We start from the raw sequence: 16473 nt of genomic DNA, 5'->3' as shown, positions 1-16473 counted from the left end.
TGGGTCCCGTAGGGTTTAACTGATCAGAACCCAAGAGCATATTCAAAACTATATTCCAGAAGAAAGTTGTTCATGGAGAGAATATATCCACGTACTCATTCTAAGTTCTTGACTATGAAGAATTTTTTTTACATGTAATCTTGTGACTGAAAAGGTATTAATGTCCCTTGATCCTCCCTACTTCCGGCCCTACCTCTCTGTAGCTAAAACACGTTAACAATGGACAAAAGTTAACAATGTTTGACATGTCTTGATGAAGACCTCCAAAGCTGATCAGCTAAAATTTCTCAGACATCTTTAAAAACCTATTCATTTCATGGGATAGAGTTAATTAGAATAAATCAGTGAGTCTAGCCGTTTGGCCACCAGTGACCTCAGCTTTCATGAATGGTATGGATCCAAGAGCGGTGATGACAGTCCAAGGGGTGGCCCAGGAATTGGTCCTTAAGGCCACCTTCTGCAGGGTATGGGTTTTCATCAGAGCCCCCAGCCAGTCTGATAAGACGTAAATCCTCAACCCAGCTCCCGTTCCGGCTGGTCTTTGCTCAAAACATTGACAATTTTAGTATAAACTGGGCTCCAGCCAGTCGAAACCTAACAGCAGCTGCCCTGCTAATGAAGGATTCTGTCTTTAGCAGTTTTATCTGAAACATATCCAAACAAATGAATACAATATGTGTAGTTTACAGAATAATACAATGAACTTCCCATCAAGGTTCATAATCAGTGGGTATGAACTAGAACAGACACACCCATTGTTTATAACCAGTGACTGTTCTGATTGCTTGTGTTCTAACATTGCTAAGTACTTGGGCTCCCCACCCCACATTCAGAAGCAGAACATTACCAGTAACTTGCAGGCCTCTCTGGGTCCCTCCCAGGTCACACTCCCTCTCCCACACAGGACTCACTCCCTTCTGTGGGCCAGTGACTCCTGCTTGAGTAACAACTTGTGTATTAGGCCCTAGCTCTCTCCGATGTCCTGCCACGAAGCAGCAGGTTTGTGGTGCCCGGGCTTCATATTTATTTATCCTCAGATTTGTGCTGTTATCATTCTAAGTCTATAAAGAAAGAAGAAAGGCAAGGATATGTAGAGTGCTTACCAGGTTGCAGCCACTGTTCCACAGGCTTCCCAGAACGCCGTGGGGCAGGGGCTCTCATAGGCCCATTGTACAGACAGAAAACAGGCATGGAGAGAAAGCCAGGGCTCAGAGCACAGTGTTTAGCCAGAAAATGCCTGAGTCTAATCCTGGCCCTGTCCTGACTCTCTGCACACCCTGGGCCAAAGACTGTGTGACTCTAAGCCCCGGGCTCACATTTGTACAGGGGAGTGGCCGGTGAGCAGTCAGGAGGGGAGGCACCGGTGGCTTGGGCCCTGGCCTGAGGTGCATGTGGATGCTCTGATTGCTCAGGATGGCATGGACCTCCCAACAGTCTGCCTGTCTCCGCTTGCCCCCTGCTTTGGTCCCGCTTCCACTCAGTTGCCCAGATCATCTTTCCAAATCCCAGATCAGACATGGTGCCCATTCGGTATCCCTGGCCTGTTCCCTATCCGCCCTTGCTCTTCAGAGGCCTGCCAAGCCACTGCTCTAGCTGTCCCACCTCATGCACACAGCTCACATCTTAGAATACCACCTGCACCCAGCACCCACTGCCCTCCTCCAGGAATCCCTCCCTGACCCCCAGCAGAGTTCCCTTGCAGGGAGTTCCCTAGCTAGGATCCCTGGCCCCAGGCAGGCTCGGCAGTGGCCCAGCCTCACCTAATGTACCACCTCCTTCTCCTCCAGGCAATAGAGACATCCAGATGATCAGCTGTGGGGCTGACAAGAGCATCTACTTTCGCAGTGCCCAGCGGGTAGAGTGGGTTGGCCTCCTTGGGGGCTGGGGTGGGCAGCTTGTCAGGGGCGTCCTCTGAAGGCCCTGCCTGCCCTGCCAGACCTCGGATGGACTACACTTTGTCCGCACCCACCACGTGGCAGAGAAGACCACCTTGTATGACATGGACATTGACATCACCCAAAAGTACGTGGCCGTGGCCTGCCAGGACCGCAATGTGAGGTGAGGAGCTGCCCTGGGCTCTGAGTCGGCCTGGCCCCTGGTTTCTGAGTAGGGCCTGAATGAGACCTAGTCGGGTCTGTCTGCTCGTGAGCCGTCTGTTTTCTTCCCCCTGCTCATCTGGTCCCTCGGGAGCTGGGTTGCGTGGAGGGACCCAGCGCGTGTTTCTCAGGAGCTGGGCTCACCCAGGTCTAGCCTCCAGGTGAGCAAGGGGGTTCCTTCTGGCTCTCCAGAAGCCTGTGTGGGGTGACTAAGAGGTGCTGGTGTGGCTCATAAATTCGTTCGTTCACCTACATTTCCTGAGCACCCAAGCTGGGTTGGACAGTGCCGGAGACACAGCAGTGAGCAGGGCAGCCCCAGGCCTTGCCTTCACGGAACTCAGTCCAAGGGAAGCAAGATGGACACCTCACTAGACAGTGACAGCATGGAGCCGTCAGGGCTGGGAGAGCCCGGGGGACTTTGGGGGCCCGGCGAGACACCTGATCCTACGTGGGGATCAGGCGGGGCTTGATGGAAGGAACATCTGAACTGAGACTGGGAAGGATGTGGAGGAATGAACCAGGGGAGGGGAGAGCTTGTGCAAAGAGATTCTCCACCTCTTTCATCTGCTCGTTCAGATGGAGTGCCAGGCACTCTGCTTGCTCGGTAGCAGGGAAGACAGACATGAACTCAGCAGACGCTATCCATGGACACCCCAGTGCATAACCCCCGTGCATGACCTCAGCCTGAGATGGCATCTCATTCCCTGAGGGGCGATCTCAGTCCAGGCATCAGATGGGGGATGAGAGGTGGCAAGGGGCTTTCCGGGGCGAGGAAGATGGTCCGGTAAGGCTGAAACCAGAATGCAGGAGGGGGCAGGCGGGCAGGGCCACGTTGGCCACGTTGTGCCCCCACCTCCGCAGAGTCTACAACACCATGAACGGGAAGCAGAAGAAGTGCTACAAGGGCTCCCAGGGTGACGAAGGGTCCCTGCTGAAGGTGAGTAGCTGGGACCCCCGTGTGAAAAGCACACACATTCCCCCCTGTCCGTCTGCTGCCCTGATGGGCCTCCTGAGACCTGTGGCCTCCTGGGCACCTGATCAAAGATCACAAGCTGGCCAGCACCCACTCTGGCCTGGCTGACCAAGGAGGTTGCTTGGGAGCTGGGGGTGTCACAGACTATTTTACCTTTATGAGCCCTTTTCCAAACCGGGACATTTAAGTGGTTTCTATTTTGAGTGGCCATGGTGTGGTGAGAACAATCAAAGAGGCCTGGGCTCCTTTACCAGGCTTGCCCCCTGCTGTGTTATCAGGACAAGTTTGGGGGACCTTCTCAGAGCCTCTGGAGTAGGGGAGTTGTAATGAGTTCAGGGTTCAAGGTCAGACTCTCTCAGCTCTGCCTCGGGCTATGACCTCGGGCAAGTATCATCTCCTCTGAAGCCCATTTCATCACCTGTAAAATGCAGATAGAAAGAAACTCTATCATAGAGTTGTTCTCTGGAAGAAATCAGTTTGCACGCATACAGTGCTTTGCACAGGGCCTGGTTGGTAATTTTTTCACCTGTGAAATGGGAGCAGGAGTTCGATCCTAACCAGGGTGTATGTCCTGCGGGCTACCTGGGACGAGTCAGCGTGCCAAGTGTCCCGCATGAGAGGGTCCTCCATCCATGGAGGCTGTGGGGTTTGACCTGGCCTCGCCACAGGGAAGAAGCAGGCAGCCCCGCTGTCATGTGGGTCCTCTTCTCCCCAGGTCCACGTGGACCCCTCAGGCACCTTCCTGGCCACGAGCTGCTCAGACAAAAGCATCTCGGTGATTGACTTTTACTCAGGCGAGTGCGTTGCCAAGATGTTTGGTCACTCAGGTGGGTGTGCCTCCCTACGTGGGACGCCTCCCCACGTGCCCCCACACTGCCTTCTGACTCAGGAGGTCAGTACAGCTTCTCTGCTCTGCTTTCAGAAATCGTTACCGGCATGAAGTTCACCTACGACTGTCGTCACTTGATCACAGTATCCGGAGACAGGTGGGAAAGGCCTGGAGGCCGCCCCTGGCTGGCCTCCCTCTGGGAGTGGGCAAGACTGGTACTCTGGGGGCACAGGGGCTCAAATAGCGGGAACACCACGCTCCCGGCCTGCCCTGCCCACGCAGAGAGCCCTGCTGAGGGTTCCAGCTTACTGCTCTCTCCTTTAACGGCATGGACCTTGGTGTCACACCCAGCCCTGAGTTCAAATCCCAGATCTGCCACTTACTTGGCACCTTGAGCAGGTCATTTCCCATCTCTAAGCTTTAGTTTGCTCCTTTGTAAAAGACAGATGACCCCAACGTCCTGGACAACTGTACAGTGAGAATCAAATGAGATGGCATATAAAGTCCTTAGCATGTGGTTGGTGCCCAAAGAAGTCCCTTTTGTCGCTCCCTCCAGTTTATTACAGTCCTTCCGCAGCCCCCTTCCTTGGGTCTTGAGGACTTCAGAACAGGTCCTGGTTTGCTGGGATGCTCTGAACTGCGCCCAGGGTGTAGAGCCCACGTGGCCTGGAGCCCCCACCCCGGGCCCTAAGCGGAAGGGGGGTGTTTTCTGGGAGGGGCCAGGGAATGGGGTCTTGGCTGTGGTGACCTAGGGGGCTCCAGAGTCAGATGGCCTCCATGTTTACTGTTCCTTCCCCTTCCACATCTCTCTTTGGCCTCTGCAGCTGCATGTTCATCTGGCACCTGGGCCCAGAGATCACGAACTGCATGAAGCAGCACTTGCTGGAGATCGACCACCGGGAGCAGCCGCAGCAGCAGAACATGCAGGATGGGAAGTGGAGCAGCCAGCCCAGGTCCTGGCAGTGACCCGGCCATCCCCCATCCGTCTGTCTGCCGGAGAAACGTCTTCCCGCCCTGGGCCCCGTGAGGAGTGATGCTGGAGATAGCCATGGCCAGGACAGCCCTAGGCCCTGCCCTTTGTGCACCCATGGCCCTGTCGGGGAGACAGATTTTGAGTACAAATTTATGATAGTATATAGGAGAAGGGTTTTGAAGTGGAAAAGCGAAGTGGAGAGCCTGTGAGCACTGTTTTGGGAGAAGAAGCTCCGGGGCACTGTGGGGACCAGGGGAAGCCCCTGCCCCAGCATGCAGTGGGGAGGGACGTAGTCAGAGAAGGCTCCAGTGGAGGACCCTTATTCTTCAAAGTTTTTATGCTGCAAGACCAGTTTCATTTGGAGTAAGGTCATATTCTAATTTCTGGCTAGGGAATTTTAGTTTGGAGGTCTCAGTTGAGTGGGAGATTTGGGGGTTTATCCTCTCTCCTGCCTCTGGAGCTGTCCTTGCCTTTCTCTGCCTTGAGGCTTTGTCATTGCCTCCCCACAGGGACCAGGCCTGAACATGAGTCTCCCGTCCTGCGTAGTATTGGATGTCTTGCAGATCTAGGTACCAAGGGAATGGGCAGCTCCTCTTGGCTCCTGGTTTTGAGGCTTACACACTGCCCCAGGTGCCCTCCAGTGCCCACCTTGTGTCAGGCGTGTTTTAGGCTCCTGTACTCCAAAGGAGATAAAACCTTATTGCTACCCACCCCCACACACTGCCCCCGCCACACACACACACTCCCCAGAATGGAGTGCAGCAGCTTAGTACTCAAGCCCCACTATCTGCTTTGCTTTCTGTCCCATTGCCTTTAGAGAGTTTGTCGTATTTTTTGAGTGCAGTCTTTGTTATATCTCATTTATTGTGGTGATATTTCCAGCAGAGCAGGTGCAGCAGAGAGCTCTCCCGGCACCATCTTGACCGGAAGTCAGCAATATGTTCATATGGAAGCTAGCACGGGGCCCAGCCCTAGGGAGATCCCTGTGCCTCCCGCCACCACCCCATTTACCTATTTCTCTCCTTGCCGTTCTCATTCCTGGCCTCAGGCAGGAGACCTATACATCCGTGCCCAGTGAGATTTGCTCCTTAAGCCCTGGAGAGCAGACGGAGGATGAGCTGGAGGAACAGTGTGAGCCGGAAGAGTTGCTGAAGACACCATCCAAAGAGAGCTTGGACCCAGGTTGGGAAAGGGGTTCATTTAAAGGGGGCCCTATTTTGAACTCTCCATGTAGGGATCATTGCTGGGTTTCGCCCACTACCTGGAAATGAAGCTCAGTAATCCCATCAGTCAGGACTTCCTCAGTGTAATAGCATCCAGACTCTCACTGGCTTCAGTGGGAAAGAGAATTTCTTGGTTCATATACCTGAAAATCAGAGAATTTGGCTTCAGGCAATCGCTGGATCCCTGTAGTCAGGTGATGTTAAAGGAATATATTTTTCCTCCGTCTTTTGGCTCTGCTTTTCTCCATGTTGGTTTTGCTGTCAGGCAGACTCTCCCTTTCCTGATGGCAAAGATTCTCCCAGCAGCTCTAGGTAATCGAACTCTGGAGAAGAGAACATCTCTTTCCCAGTAGCTCAAGTAAAATCCTGGGTTCATGACTCCTGTTTCTGGTGTGCGTCATGTAGCCAGTAGCTGTGATTGGCCAGGCCTGAGTCATGTCATCCCTGAAGGGGGAGGCTTGACCCAGCTCCACTGGAGCCACCTGACTAAAGAGGGTGGGAAGGGGTGCAGGGGATGTCCCAGGGAAAAAACAAGGTGCTGTTAACCAGAGACAACAGATTCTGTTGTTCAGGCAAAAGGGAGAATAGTAGCTAAATGACTTTATAGGAGGCCAGGCTTTCTCTAAATTTCTGCCCTTCTGCATGTTGCCTTGGCTTAGGCCCTCATGGTTGCAAGATGGCTGCTGTTTGCATAGGACAGTCACTCTTCCAACCTCCTTTGGAGAGGAAACTTGCCCACAAGCTCCCGGCAGGCTTCTCTCAGGTCCCATTGGCCATGGTTGCTCCAACTAAGAGAGGCTGGGAGCTTTCAATGTGGGGCGGGGGCCTCTACCAACAGGGGCTGACTAGACAGTAGGCAATAGTAATATAAGAATTCAGCCTTGAGGGGCGCCTGGGTGGCTCAGTCGTTAAGCGTCTGCCTTCGGCTCAGGTCATGATCCCAGGGTCCTGGGATCGAGCCCCGCATCGGGCTCCCTGCTCCGCGGGAAGCCTGTTTCTCCCTCTCCCTCTCCCCCTGCTTGTGATCCTGCTCTCACTGTCTCTCTCTGTCAAATAAATAAATAAAATCTTTAAAAAAAAAAAAGAAAAAAAGAATTCAGCCTTGGAAAAAATCAGAGTAAGCAAATTTTCTTTGTTGCCACCCTCACACCCAACCCCATGTTCTCTCCAGGGTGGCCACTTCTGTCAGTTTCTTATGAATCCTTATAGGCCATTTCCTGAACATTAATATATATATGTACACAGTCATCAGAACATGTCATATTTATGTACATAAATTGTATTCTACTGTAGACATTCAGTACTTTTTTCCTCTCAGAAGTATCTTATCAGGGTGCCTGGGTGGCTCAGTCAGTCCGACTCTTGGTTTCGGCTCAGGTTGTGATCTCAGGGTCGTGAGATCAAGCCCTGCATCAGGCTCTGCACTCATTGTGAAGTCTGCTTGGGATTTTTTCCCTCTTCCTCTCCCTTCACCTCTGCTCCTCCTCGCGCTTGCACTTTCTCGAGCTCTCTCTTGTTCAGATAAATAAATAAATAAAATTGTTTTTTAAAAAGAAGAAATGGGGCGCCTGGGTGGCTCAGTCGTTAAGCATCTGCCTTCGGCTCAAGTCGTGATTCCAGGGTCCTGGGATCGAGCCCCACATCAGGCTCCCTGCTCAGTGGAGAGTCTGCTTCTCCCTCTCCCTCCACCTGCCGCTCCCCCTGCTGTACTCTCTCTCTCCCTGTCAAATAAATAAATAAAATCTTTAAAAAAAGAGAGAAGAAATATCAGCCTCTCAAATAAATAAAATCTTAAAAAAAAAAAAAAGAAATAGCCACCTATTGGTGGATAGAAAACAGAGAAGCCTCTTTTTTTTTTTTTTTAAGATTTTATTTACTTAGAGTCGGGGGAGGGGCAGAGGGAGAGAGAGAGAGAATCTCAAGCAGACTCCATGCTGAGCGGGGAGCCCGGCGCAGGACTGGATCTCACCACTCTGAGATCATGACCTGAGCCTGAGCCAAAATCAAGTCAGATGCTTGACCGACTGAGCCACTTAGGTGCGCCACAGGCCTCCCTCTTTTAACCAACAGCATGGTGGGATATTTTAAGGTATTTGCCTCTGGCTGGACATTTAGGGTTTTCTAACTGTACCCCTTGGTGAATAAGGCCGTACTGACCACTCCTAGGCCTCCTCTGGTGTATGTGAGGGTGGTTCTCCAGGACGGAGGTGAGGGCTGGCGCTGCCGGCTCTGGGATTAGTACACTTTTTATTTCAAAAGAGAACCCCAAGGGCCCTCCACATCCAGTTACTGCCCCACCTAGCAGGCCCACACTTTGGCCAACACTTGATCATATGAAGCATTTTAGTTTTGGTCCATTGTGTAAATTTGCCTTTTCCTGACAATGAATAATATGTCTGTTTTTTCTTGTATTGTCTCTTTGGAGAATTGCCTATTTACGTATGTTGCCCGTTTGTCTGTTGGGTTGTTTATTCTCTCCTGATGGATTCCATGTGTCTCTCCAGATCCTCGGTGTCTGCTGACCAATGGCAAACTGCCACTCTGGGCAAAGCGGCTGGTGAGTCTGCCCAGAGACCGGGACTCCTAGGGCTGGCAAAGTGGGTGTGCTCTCCTTCATGCTCTTCTTTCTTCTGGGAGCCCGTTTCCCTCTCTGTGTGTCTCTTTTCCCTAGAGAACCCTGTCATCCTTCCAGTCTCAGCTTAGACAGTCCTTCATGCTTATAACACGTATAGTGACCACCTTCCCTGTGCCAGTCTTGTTCTGACTATCCGGACGGCAGGGAGCAGGGCAGACAAAACGTCGGCCTTCACAGGCTCATTTTCTAGTGTGGGAGATGGGCAGTATCCACATCAAACCAATGAGTTGTATAGTATTTTGGGAGCTGATAAGTGCTGTGGAGGAAAAAAAGTGAGAAGGAAAATAACAAGTATTGGGGGGAGGGGGCAACAGTTTTATGATGAACAGAAAGGCCTTACTGGGAAGGTGATATTTGAACAGAGTTGAAGCAAGGGAGAAATGCAGTTCATGGGAAAGAATGTTCCAGGCAGAGAGAACAGTATGTAGGACAAAGGCCATGAGGCAGGATTATGCTTAGTAGCATGTTTGAAGAGGTACGGGGAGGCCCAACTGCCTGGGTTGAGGGTGAATGAGGGTTGGGGGGAGAAGGGCTCACAGAGATGATGGGGGCCAGATGGTGTGGCACCGTGTGGGCTGTGGTGCATTCCCTAAATAGTCCTCGTTGTGCTCCCCACTTATTTTCATCCCTGGCACCGAGTGAGATGGAGGCAAAGGAGGGCTCTGAGCTGAGGAAGGCCATGAGGTAGCGCCAAGCGTGAACATGAGGGGCAAGCAGAGGGCCAGGGAGGAGACTTGGGATCATCCAGGCAGGAGAGGTGGGAGGCTGGATAGATTTTGAAGGTGGAACCAAATGACTGGTTGTGAGAGAAAGAAGATGATGTTAGGATTGAATGAATGTTACTTAGGGGAGGCGCAGGCTAGGAGCCAGTGGGTTAGAAGCTGGCGGCAGAATCCTACACCCGAGGTTGGATGATTTATTTCAGTAACAGTGTCAGTCCTCAGTCAAAACCTAACTGTCAACTCCTCAGGGAAATCCTCCCTGCCATCCCCTCCCCTGCAGACCAGGTCTCTCAAGACCCCAAGCTTCCCCTTATCCGTAAATGCTACGAGTGGAATTACATTCAACAAACATGGATAGCACACTTACTCTGTACAGGCTGTTCTAAGGATTTTGTATGTATTATCTCATTTAATCCCCACTGAAGTATAGGACCTTTTCATATCCCTATTTCACAGATGGAGAAACAGGCCCAGAGAGGTTAAGTAACTTGTCCAGGGTCACACAGCTAGGAATTCGAGGACGTGGGCTGCTCCAGAGCTGAGTTCTCAAGTACCCACCCTCCACTGTCTCTCAGGCCACAGTCCTATTTGCAGGCAGTGCTGGGCAGGACCAGGGTGGGAGAGGTGGCCATATGTGTTTGGATGGCAGAGCTAACAGAATTTGCTGAAGAAATACAAGGTGGAGAGTATGAGGGACAGTACAAGAATGAAGGATGACCTCAAGGTTTGGGGCCTAAGCAGCAGGCAAGAATAAGATAAGGAAGGCTTTAGGAGGAGTCAATCTGGGGGGGAAGATCAGGAGTTGCTTTAAACATGTGTTCGTTCTGAAATATCCATATAGATGGAGAGCAATTGCATGTGCGCTTCTGAAATTTAACAGATTCAGGCTGGAGATGTTTCTCTGGAGGCCGTTGCTGAGTGGTGTTTAAAGCCGAGACTGGATGGAGTCCATGCAGAGTCCCTGGCTCCCACTGGAGTTGGTGATCTCTTGGCTAGCTGTCTGACCATCTCCTGTCACCCTCAGCTAGGAGATGATGACGTGGCAGATGGCTCAGCCTTCCATGCCCAGCGCAGCTACAAGCCCCATGGACGCTGGGCAGAGCGTGCTGACCAGGAGCCCCTCAAGACCATCCTGGATGCCCAGGACCTGGATTGCTACTTCACCCCCACGAAGCCCGAGAGCCTGGAGGACTCTATTCTGGATACAGTGGAGCCCCAGAGCCTGGCGGCCCTGCTGAGTGAGGTACAGACCGCCCCAGCCCGGCCCCACGGTCCCTGCACTGTGACTGCCCACTCGGGACCTGGGGCCTCGGCAGTATCATTTTGAAAATCAGGCTGATTTTCCCACTCTAGGGGTGCAAGATGATTACATGATGTGGTGGAGGGCAGGAGGGTGAGGCCCTGGGCCTAGTGCAAGTGAGACTTCCCAGGCAGACCAGGAGTCTGGGAGGTGGGTCCCTTGGGGGTGAAGAGCTTGGGCCTGAGAGCAGGCCTGTGGCTGGCTGGGGATGGTGGGGGGGAGGGGGTCATTTGAGCAGGTAGAGCCCTGACCTTACCCCTTCCTTGCTGTGTGACCACTTGCCGTGAGGCTTGCTTCTCTAGGTTTCTGCTTTCAAAAAAAAAAATGGTCATTAAAAAAAAGATAACCAAGAACGAAAGATTTCTTAAAAATGGTCATAAAAAGAAAGCCCTCAGAGGGCTTTGATAGGAATCCAGCACCAATAGGGCCTGGATCCTCAGAAGTGCTGAAGCAACTTTAGCTCTTGTTCTGTTATTTTCCAAACAAAATTATCTTTTATTCTGTTGTATAAACCGTCTTTTTTATTGTGAAATGATACACATACACTTGTGTGTACAAATCCTAGGTACACAGCTTGACAAGTTATTGCCTATGTATGCACCTATGTATCTACCACCCAGGCCCTAAGACAGAGAGTATCTTCTACCTCCTGGAAGACCGCCTTGTGCCCCTCCTAATCGGTACCCCCACCCGAGGCACAGCCTTTTAACCTCTCACCGAGGATTAGTTTGTTCTTGAACATCACCCAAATCGGCTTTTGGAGGGTTGGAGCCTTGCCCGTAGAGGGGCTGCCGACCAGCAGGAGGAGCGCAGAGGGAGCTCAGGATGAGCACCTCACCGGGCCCAGGCCCTGGCTCAGCGGGATGCTCCAGCACGTCTTCCCTGTTATCGTGGGTGTTGGCGGTATGCCTGGCGGCCTGCAAAGGGCCCTGGCTGCCAGGACCGCCTCAGATGGCTGTGTCCTCTCCACCCTGCAGTCGGAGAGCCCCCAGAAGGTCGGCGGGGGACATCCCTCCTTCCTGCCCCTACAGAGGGAGTCCTCTGAGGACAGCGAGCTCATCATCTACTCCCTGGAGGCGGAGGTGACGGTCACAGGGACAGACAGGTGAGTGTCCTGTGCACCCAGGGAAGCCTTAAGGCATTGGAGAGAGGAGGCCTCAGCTGATAGGCACGCGTTGGAAGAATTGCTCTCCGCTCTCCCCATGGGCCTGTGGGAATGGGGCAGAGCAGTAAGGCCCGGGTGGCACGGGAGCCTGGCCCTGCAGCCTCAGTTGCCCTGGTTCCAGGTGGAGGTGCAGGGAGCCTTTGCAGGAGGCAGGAGAGGCGAGGCAGTGCTCAGTAGGAGCAGGGCACAGATGTCTAGGGGGTCAGGGTGGGGGCTAGCTGTTTACTACCAGTATGTTCTCATTCCCTTGCCCCACCCCTGGCACTGCAGCGAGTACTGCACGAAGGACATCAAGGGGGAGTCCAGAGACCAGCAAGGTGACTCCTACCTCAGAGTCTCCTCATTCTGCCCGAAGGATCAGAGCCCACCTGACGGTGAGTGGCGGCAGGCGGAGACCCTGCAGTAATCTGTCCAGCCAGGCCCCTTTCTGGGTATTAATGGCGACCTTGACTCAGTCTTTCTGAAGCTCAGAGTCTATCACGGAGGCGGACATGGTCCCTGCTGTTTCCTGAGGATTCTCGAGCCCAACTGCTGACTGGCAGGAGTCCAGCTCTGCCACTTCCTTGAAGTGTAAACTTGCTGGTCCATAAAAACAGAGAGTGGGTATTATTACCCCCACTCTCCAGATTGGAAAACCAAAGCCCTGGGAACCTGAGCCACTTACCTGACTCACCCAGTGAGGGCCTGGCTTTGGGCTCCTGACTTCCGCCCTGCCCCTCCAGACTCGGGGGAGTCAGAGGCTGACTTGGAGTGCAGCTTCACCACCAACCATGTGCCCCCTCTACGGCCGGCCCCGGCCCCTCGGTTTGACATGATGATGCCCCCCACGCTGGGTGAGCAGAGGCCAGATGTAGGGAAGACGGTGCATGGGACTTGCTTGGGGTTGGTCATGATATATAATCACTTTCCCCACATCAGCCCTGCACTTGGTGCCCACTAAGCCCCCATTTCCTTGTCTAGGAAGCAGAGCCATTAGCCTCTCCTCCGTCTAGTGGCAACAGGGTGTGTGATGGGCGAGTCCAGCTTTCTCCATTGTTAAGCGTCTGGCGTCTTTGGGCGTCTGCCGTGACTCATGGTGTTGACGATTCTCTCCTGCCCACCCCCTTGGCCTCCCCTTCGCCTCTCCCCAGGATGCCCAGGTTCTGCAGAAGAGTTATCCCAGCCCGAGGTGCCGGGCATATCCAACGGCTCCCTGCCCCAGACCCCTGAGCAGGAGAAGTTCCTCCGCCACCACTTCGAGACGCTTACTGACGCTCACCCCGAGGGTAGGGCCCTGCCCGAGCAGGCCTTCCAGTGCTGGGCACAGCGTGGGTGTCTCGGGTAGGGCTTCCCTGCAGAGCTGGCAGGGGTGGTAAGAGGGCTTGCGTTTTCTCTCAAGGACTGAGCCGTGCAGGCTCTTCTCCCTGCTGTGTTTGCTCCCCCAGGCATGTGGGTGGTCTATTGATGGCGTTTCTGGGGATCCACCTGCTGGTCTGCGGGCCTTCCTGGGCCCAGGGCTGAGTGGCTGGAGGGATTCTGAAGACTCCTTTGGCATCTTCCCCTAGAGCTCTTCCATGGATCCCTGAGAGACTTGGAGGCCCCTGAGGCTGAGGACTTCTTCAATCCCCGGCTGAGCATTTCAGCCCAGTTCCTCTCACGCCTCCAGAAGACATCCAGGTAGAAGCTGGTGAACCCCCACCCCCCCATCTCTCTATCCCCCCCCGGGCGGGGGCTGTGTCCCCTCAGGGACCCCCAGGACAGCCACAACCGCCTGGTTTCCTTCCCACAGGTTCACCCACAGCTTCCCTCCCCGGCTGCCCCTGCACCTGGTGAAGTCCCCAGAGGTCAAATTCCCAGAGCTTGGGGGCAGCCAGTCCAGAGCAGAGCCCCTGAGAGCAGGCCCTGGCTACACGTCCCCAGGCAGGACCAACGTGAGTACTGGGGCCGCCTCCCTCCGGACTTAGGGCTGCGAGCCTGGAGGCCTTGTCCTCACCGCATGCTGTGCTTGTAGGTCCTCGCTGGGAAAAAGGCTGAGGAGCCCCTTGAGACCCCGGAGGCCTGGCGCCCACTGAGTGAGTGCCCCCATCCGCAGACAAACAGCCCTGGGCTTCTCAGCAAACGGTCCTGGATGCCCATCCGAACCGTGGGGCAGTGGGGATGGGCAGGGTCCACTCAGGCCCGAAAGCCACCTGGGGTGGGCCCCTCTCCCTCGGCTCTGTGGCTGGGGTGTGAGACTGAGCCAACTTCTTCCTTTACAGCCCCCCGCCTCCCCAGCCTGGTGCCCTGTGCCCCCTCCTCAGTGCTGCCCACTGACAGGAAGCCTCCGACGCCCGCGGCCCTACCCACTCCACGCCTGCCTCAGGCTGTCCACGGCCCCTCCACCCACCCCTACATGGAGGCCACTGCCAGCTCCCGGGCCAAGATGTCATGCAGCACCTCCCCCGAGGACAGTGAGGACCCTATGCTGGCTGAGCTGGCCAGGCCCCTCCACAGGCCCTCCTCCCCGGGGGAGATGGCATCCCTGGGCCAGGAGCTCCAGGCCATCCCCACCACGGCAGCACCCAGCTCTAACAGCGAGGGCCGAGAACCTGCCTCGTCCTCCTGGGGAAACCATGAGGCCCGGGCCAGCCTGAAGCTGACCCTGTCGAGCATCTCTGACAGGCTCTTGCCGCCCCCTCCCCCGTTGGAACCTGCAGCCACCCAGCCCAGTGTCACCGTCACAACAGCCACCTTCCCAGTCCCCAGCCCCATGGATGCAAGCTCCCTGAGGCTCCACAATTCCACCTTTCTCCCAAGGCTCCTGGCCCCCGAGCCCCTCAAAGCCCCTGCCCACCCCAGCAGTGCCCTACTTCCGGAGGCCAGGCCTGGGGTTCCTGGCAGCGTCGCCTCTCTCCTGGAGCCCACCCCTGGTAAGTACCACTCTTGGGGCAAGGGATTGTACCCCGAGCTCATCCCACGTACAGCTGGCTTAGCTCTGAAGGTGGGCACTTGACCCGGCTCAGGGGTTGCGCCATTCATTCGTTCGTTCGTTCGTTCTTTCACTTAGATATTTAGTGAGCACTTCATATGTGTTGGGCTTTGTTCTAGACCCTGGGCACATGGGGCTTGGTGGTCAACAAGACTACAAAGAATGGGCACCCTCACTGGGGAGATGGCCAGACTAAATGTAAAGCAAAGTGTTAAGAGTATCCCGAAGGAGTATGTGCTAAGGACAGAAATAAAAGGGTTTAGGGAGTGAGAAGGGGGGGGGACAGTGGCTAGAGTTTTCAGCCAGATAATGAGAAAAGGCTTCAAGGAGAAGGGGGCATTTGAGCAGAGCGGGAGGGAAGTGAGCCTTAGGGGACTGAGGGAAGCATCCCAGGCAGAGGGATCAGCCCAGCCACCCCAGCCTCTCTTAGACCAGTTAGAAAGTGGAGGTGTCTTTCTCATTCCCTCCCCTCTCACCCCAGATGCGCTCAGTCTGGTCCAGGGCAGCCCTGGACACTGGGAGGAGCCTGGGGTGCCGGCCAGGGTCCTGCCCCCAGCTCCCCGTGAACTGAGCACTGTCGTGCACAGACTGCAGACCACCTTCCAAGAAGCCCTGGACCTTTACCGCCTGGTGAGCCCAGCCCCGGGGCCAGGGGAGAGGGCTGGGTGGCTCCCCGGGACTGCCGGGGCTGGGTGGCCCCTGACAAGGTTTGTACCCCTTGCAGGTGGTCTCCAGCGACCAGGTGAGCACTGAGCAGCAGTGGCAGGCACGGACTGAGCTGGCCTCCACCTTTCTTTGGATCCATAACCAGTTAGAGGCCAATGACTGGCTGGTTGGGACTGACGTGGCCCAGGCCCAGGGCAGCCCGGGTTCCCCCTCCCCGACTACACTGTGCCCCCTGGCCAGCCCAGATTTGCATGCCCTGCTGGAACACTACTCGGAGCTGCTGGTGCAGGCCGTGCAGAGGAAGGTGCGGGGGCACTGAGGGCCAGCAGCCTCCTCTCCACGCCAGCCCTGCTGCTTCTGAAGAGATCGGTGTCTTAAGCAAATAAACTGACAGGCTTAGAGGAATGGTTCCTGGTGCCTGTCGGGGCGTATGCACGAAGCTCCCTCAGGTGGATGCGGGGAAGGAGGGTAGGGTGGACAGCACTGTTGTGTTGGACCAGCCCGGGGAACGTGGGTGGATGAACTTTGCAAGGGATGAAATTTGTATGCAGCAGGTCTTGGCCACGTAGCATTGTACCCTCACCTGCTCTTCCTCTTCCTGTCTCACCTGGGGGACATCAGCCCCAGCGCAGGACTCCGTCAATGGGACCAACATTCCCAAGAAATTAGGGAACTGCAATAATGATGATCCCAACACCTGGATGCCATGTCGTCCATCCCCCCTGAGCTGCTATGGGGTCAGTTGGGGTCCTGGCACAGTGGGGCCCAGCTGTTCCCCAAGGAGGGGCCAGCCCTTCCTCCCTGCTCCCTTACTGGTGCCCAAGAACCCACTGGAGCCACTGCCATCACCATGCGCCAGACCCTGGCTCCCAGGACACACACTGCCACCCCACTGGTTCGGGGCCCCCAGGCCAAGCCCAGGTTGGATCCTATGAGGTCCAGGC

General features: G+C 54.9%; 1 protein-coding gene across 2 annotated transcripts in view; it reads left to right on the top strand.

Annotated features, from left to right (window-relative positions):
* Window positions 1–15928, top strand: part of WDR62 (WD repeat domain 62) — a 41838-nt gene extending 25910 nt beyond the window's left edge. Inside the window, exons 14-32 of one of the 2 annotated variants that reach the window (XM_021700791.1) lie at window positions 1788–1855; window positions 1937–2058; window positions 2958–3033; window positions 3785–3896; window positions 3992–4055; window positions 4723–4851; window positions 5920–6053; window positions 8599–8651; window positions 10476–10694; window positions 11729–11856; window positions 12187–12290; window positions 12639–12749; window positions 13047–13181; window positions 13461–13572; window positions 13685–13826; window positions 13907–13967; window positions 14154–14804; window positions 15345–15493; window positions 15588–15928. In XM_021700791.1, the coding sequence (XP_021556466.1) occupies window positions 1788–1855; window positions 1937–2058; window positions 2958–3033; window positions 3785–3896; window positions 3992–4055; window positions 4723–4851; window positions 5920–6053; window positions 8599–8651; window positions 10476–10694; window positions 11729–11856; window positions 12187–12290; window positions 12639–12749; window positions 13047–13181; window positions 13461–13572; window positions 13685–13826; window positions 13907–13967; window positions 14154–14804; window positions 15345–15493; window positions 15588–15848 (2831 nt within the window). In that variant the 3' untranslated portion in view covers window positions 15849–15928. Of the gene's footprint in view, window positions 1–1787; window positions 1856–1936; window positions 2059–2957; window positions 3034–3784; window positions 3897–3991; window positions 4056–4722; window positions 4852–5919; window positions 6054–8598; window positions 8652–10475; window positions 10695–11728; window positions 11857–12186; window positions 12291–12638; window positions 12750–13046; window positions 13210–13460; window positions 13573–13684; window positions 13827–13906; window positions 13968–14153; window positions 14805–15344; window positions 15494–15587 lie in introns of both variants that reach the window. The other variant, XM_021700793.1, reaches the window with a different exon arrangement.
* Window positions 15929–16473: the final 545 nt, after the last annotated feature.

This window comes from Neomonachus schauinslandi, chromosome 16 (assembly GCF_002201575.2).
Source record: "Neomonachus schauinslandi chromosome 16, ASM220157v2, whole genome shotgun sequence".
Classification (NCBI taxonomy): Eukaryota; Metazoa; Chordata; class Mammalia; order Carnivora; family Phocidae; genus Neomonachus; species Neomonachus schauinslandi.
This window is presented reverse-complemented; position numbering and strand designations above follow the sequence as displayed.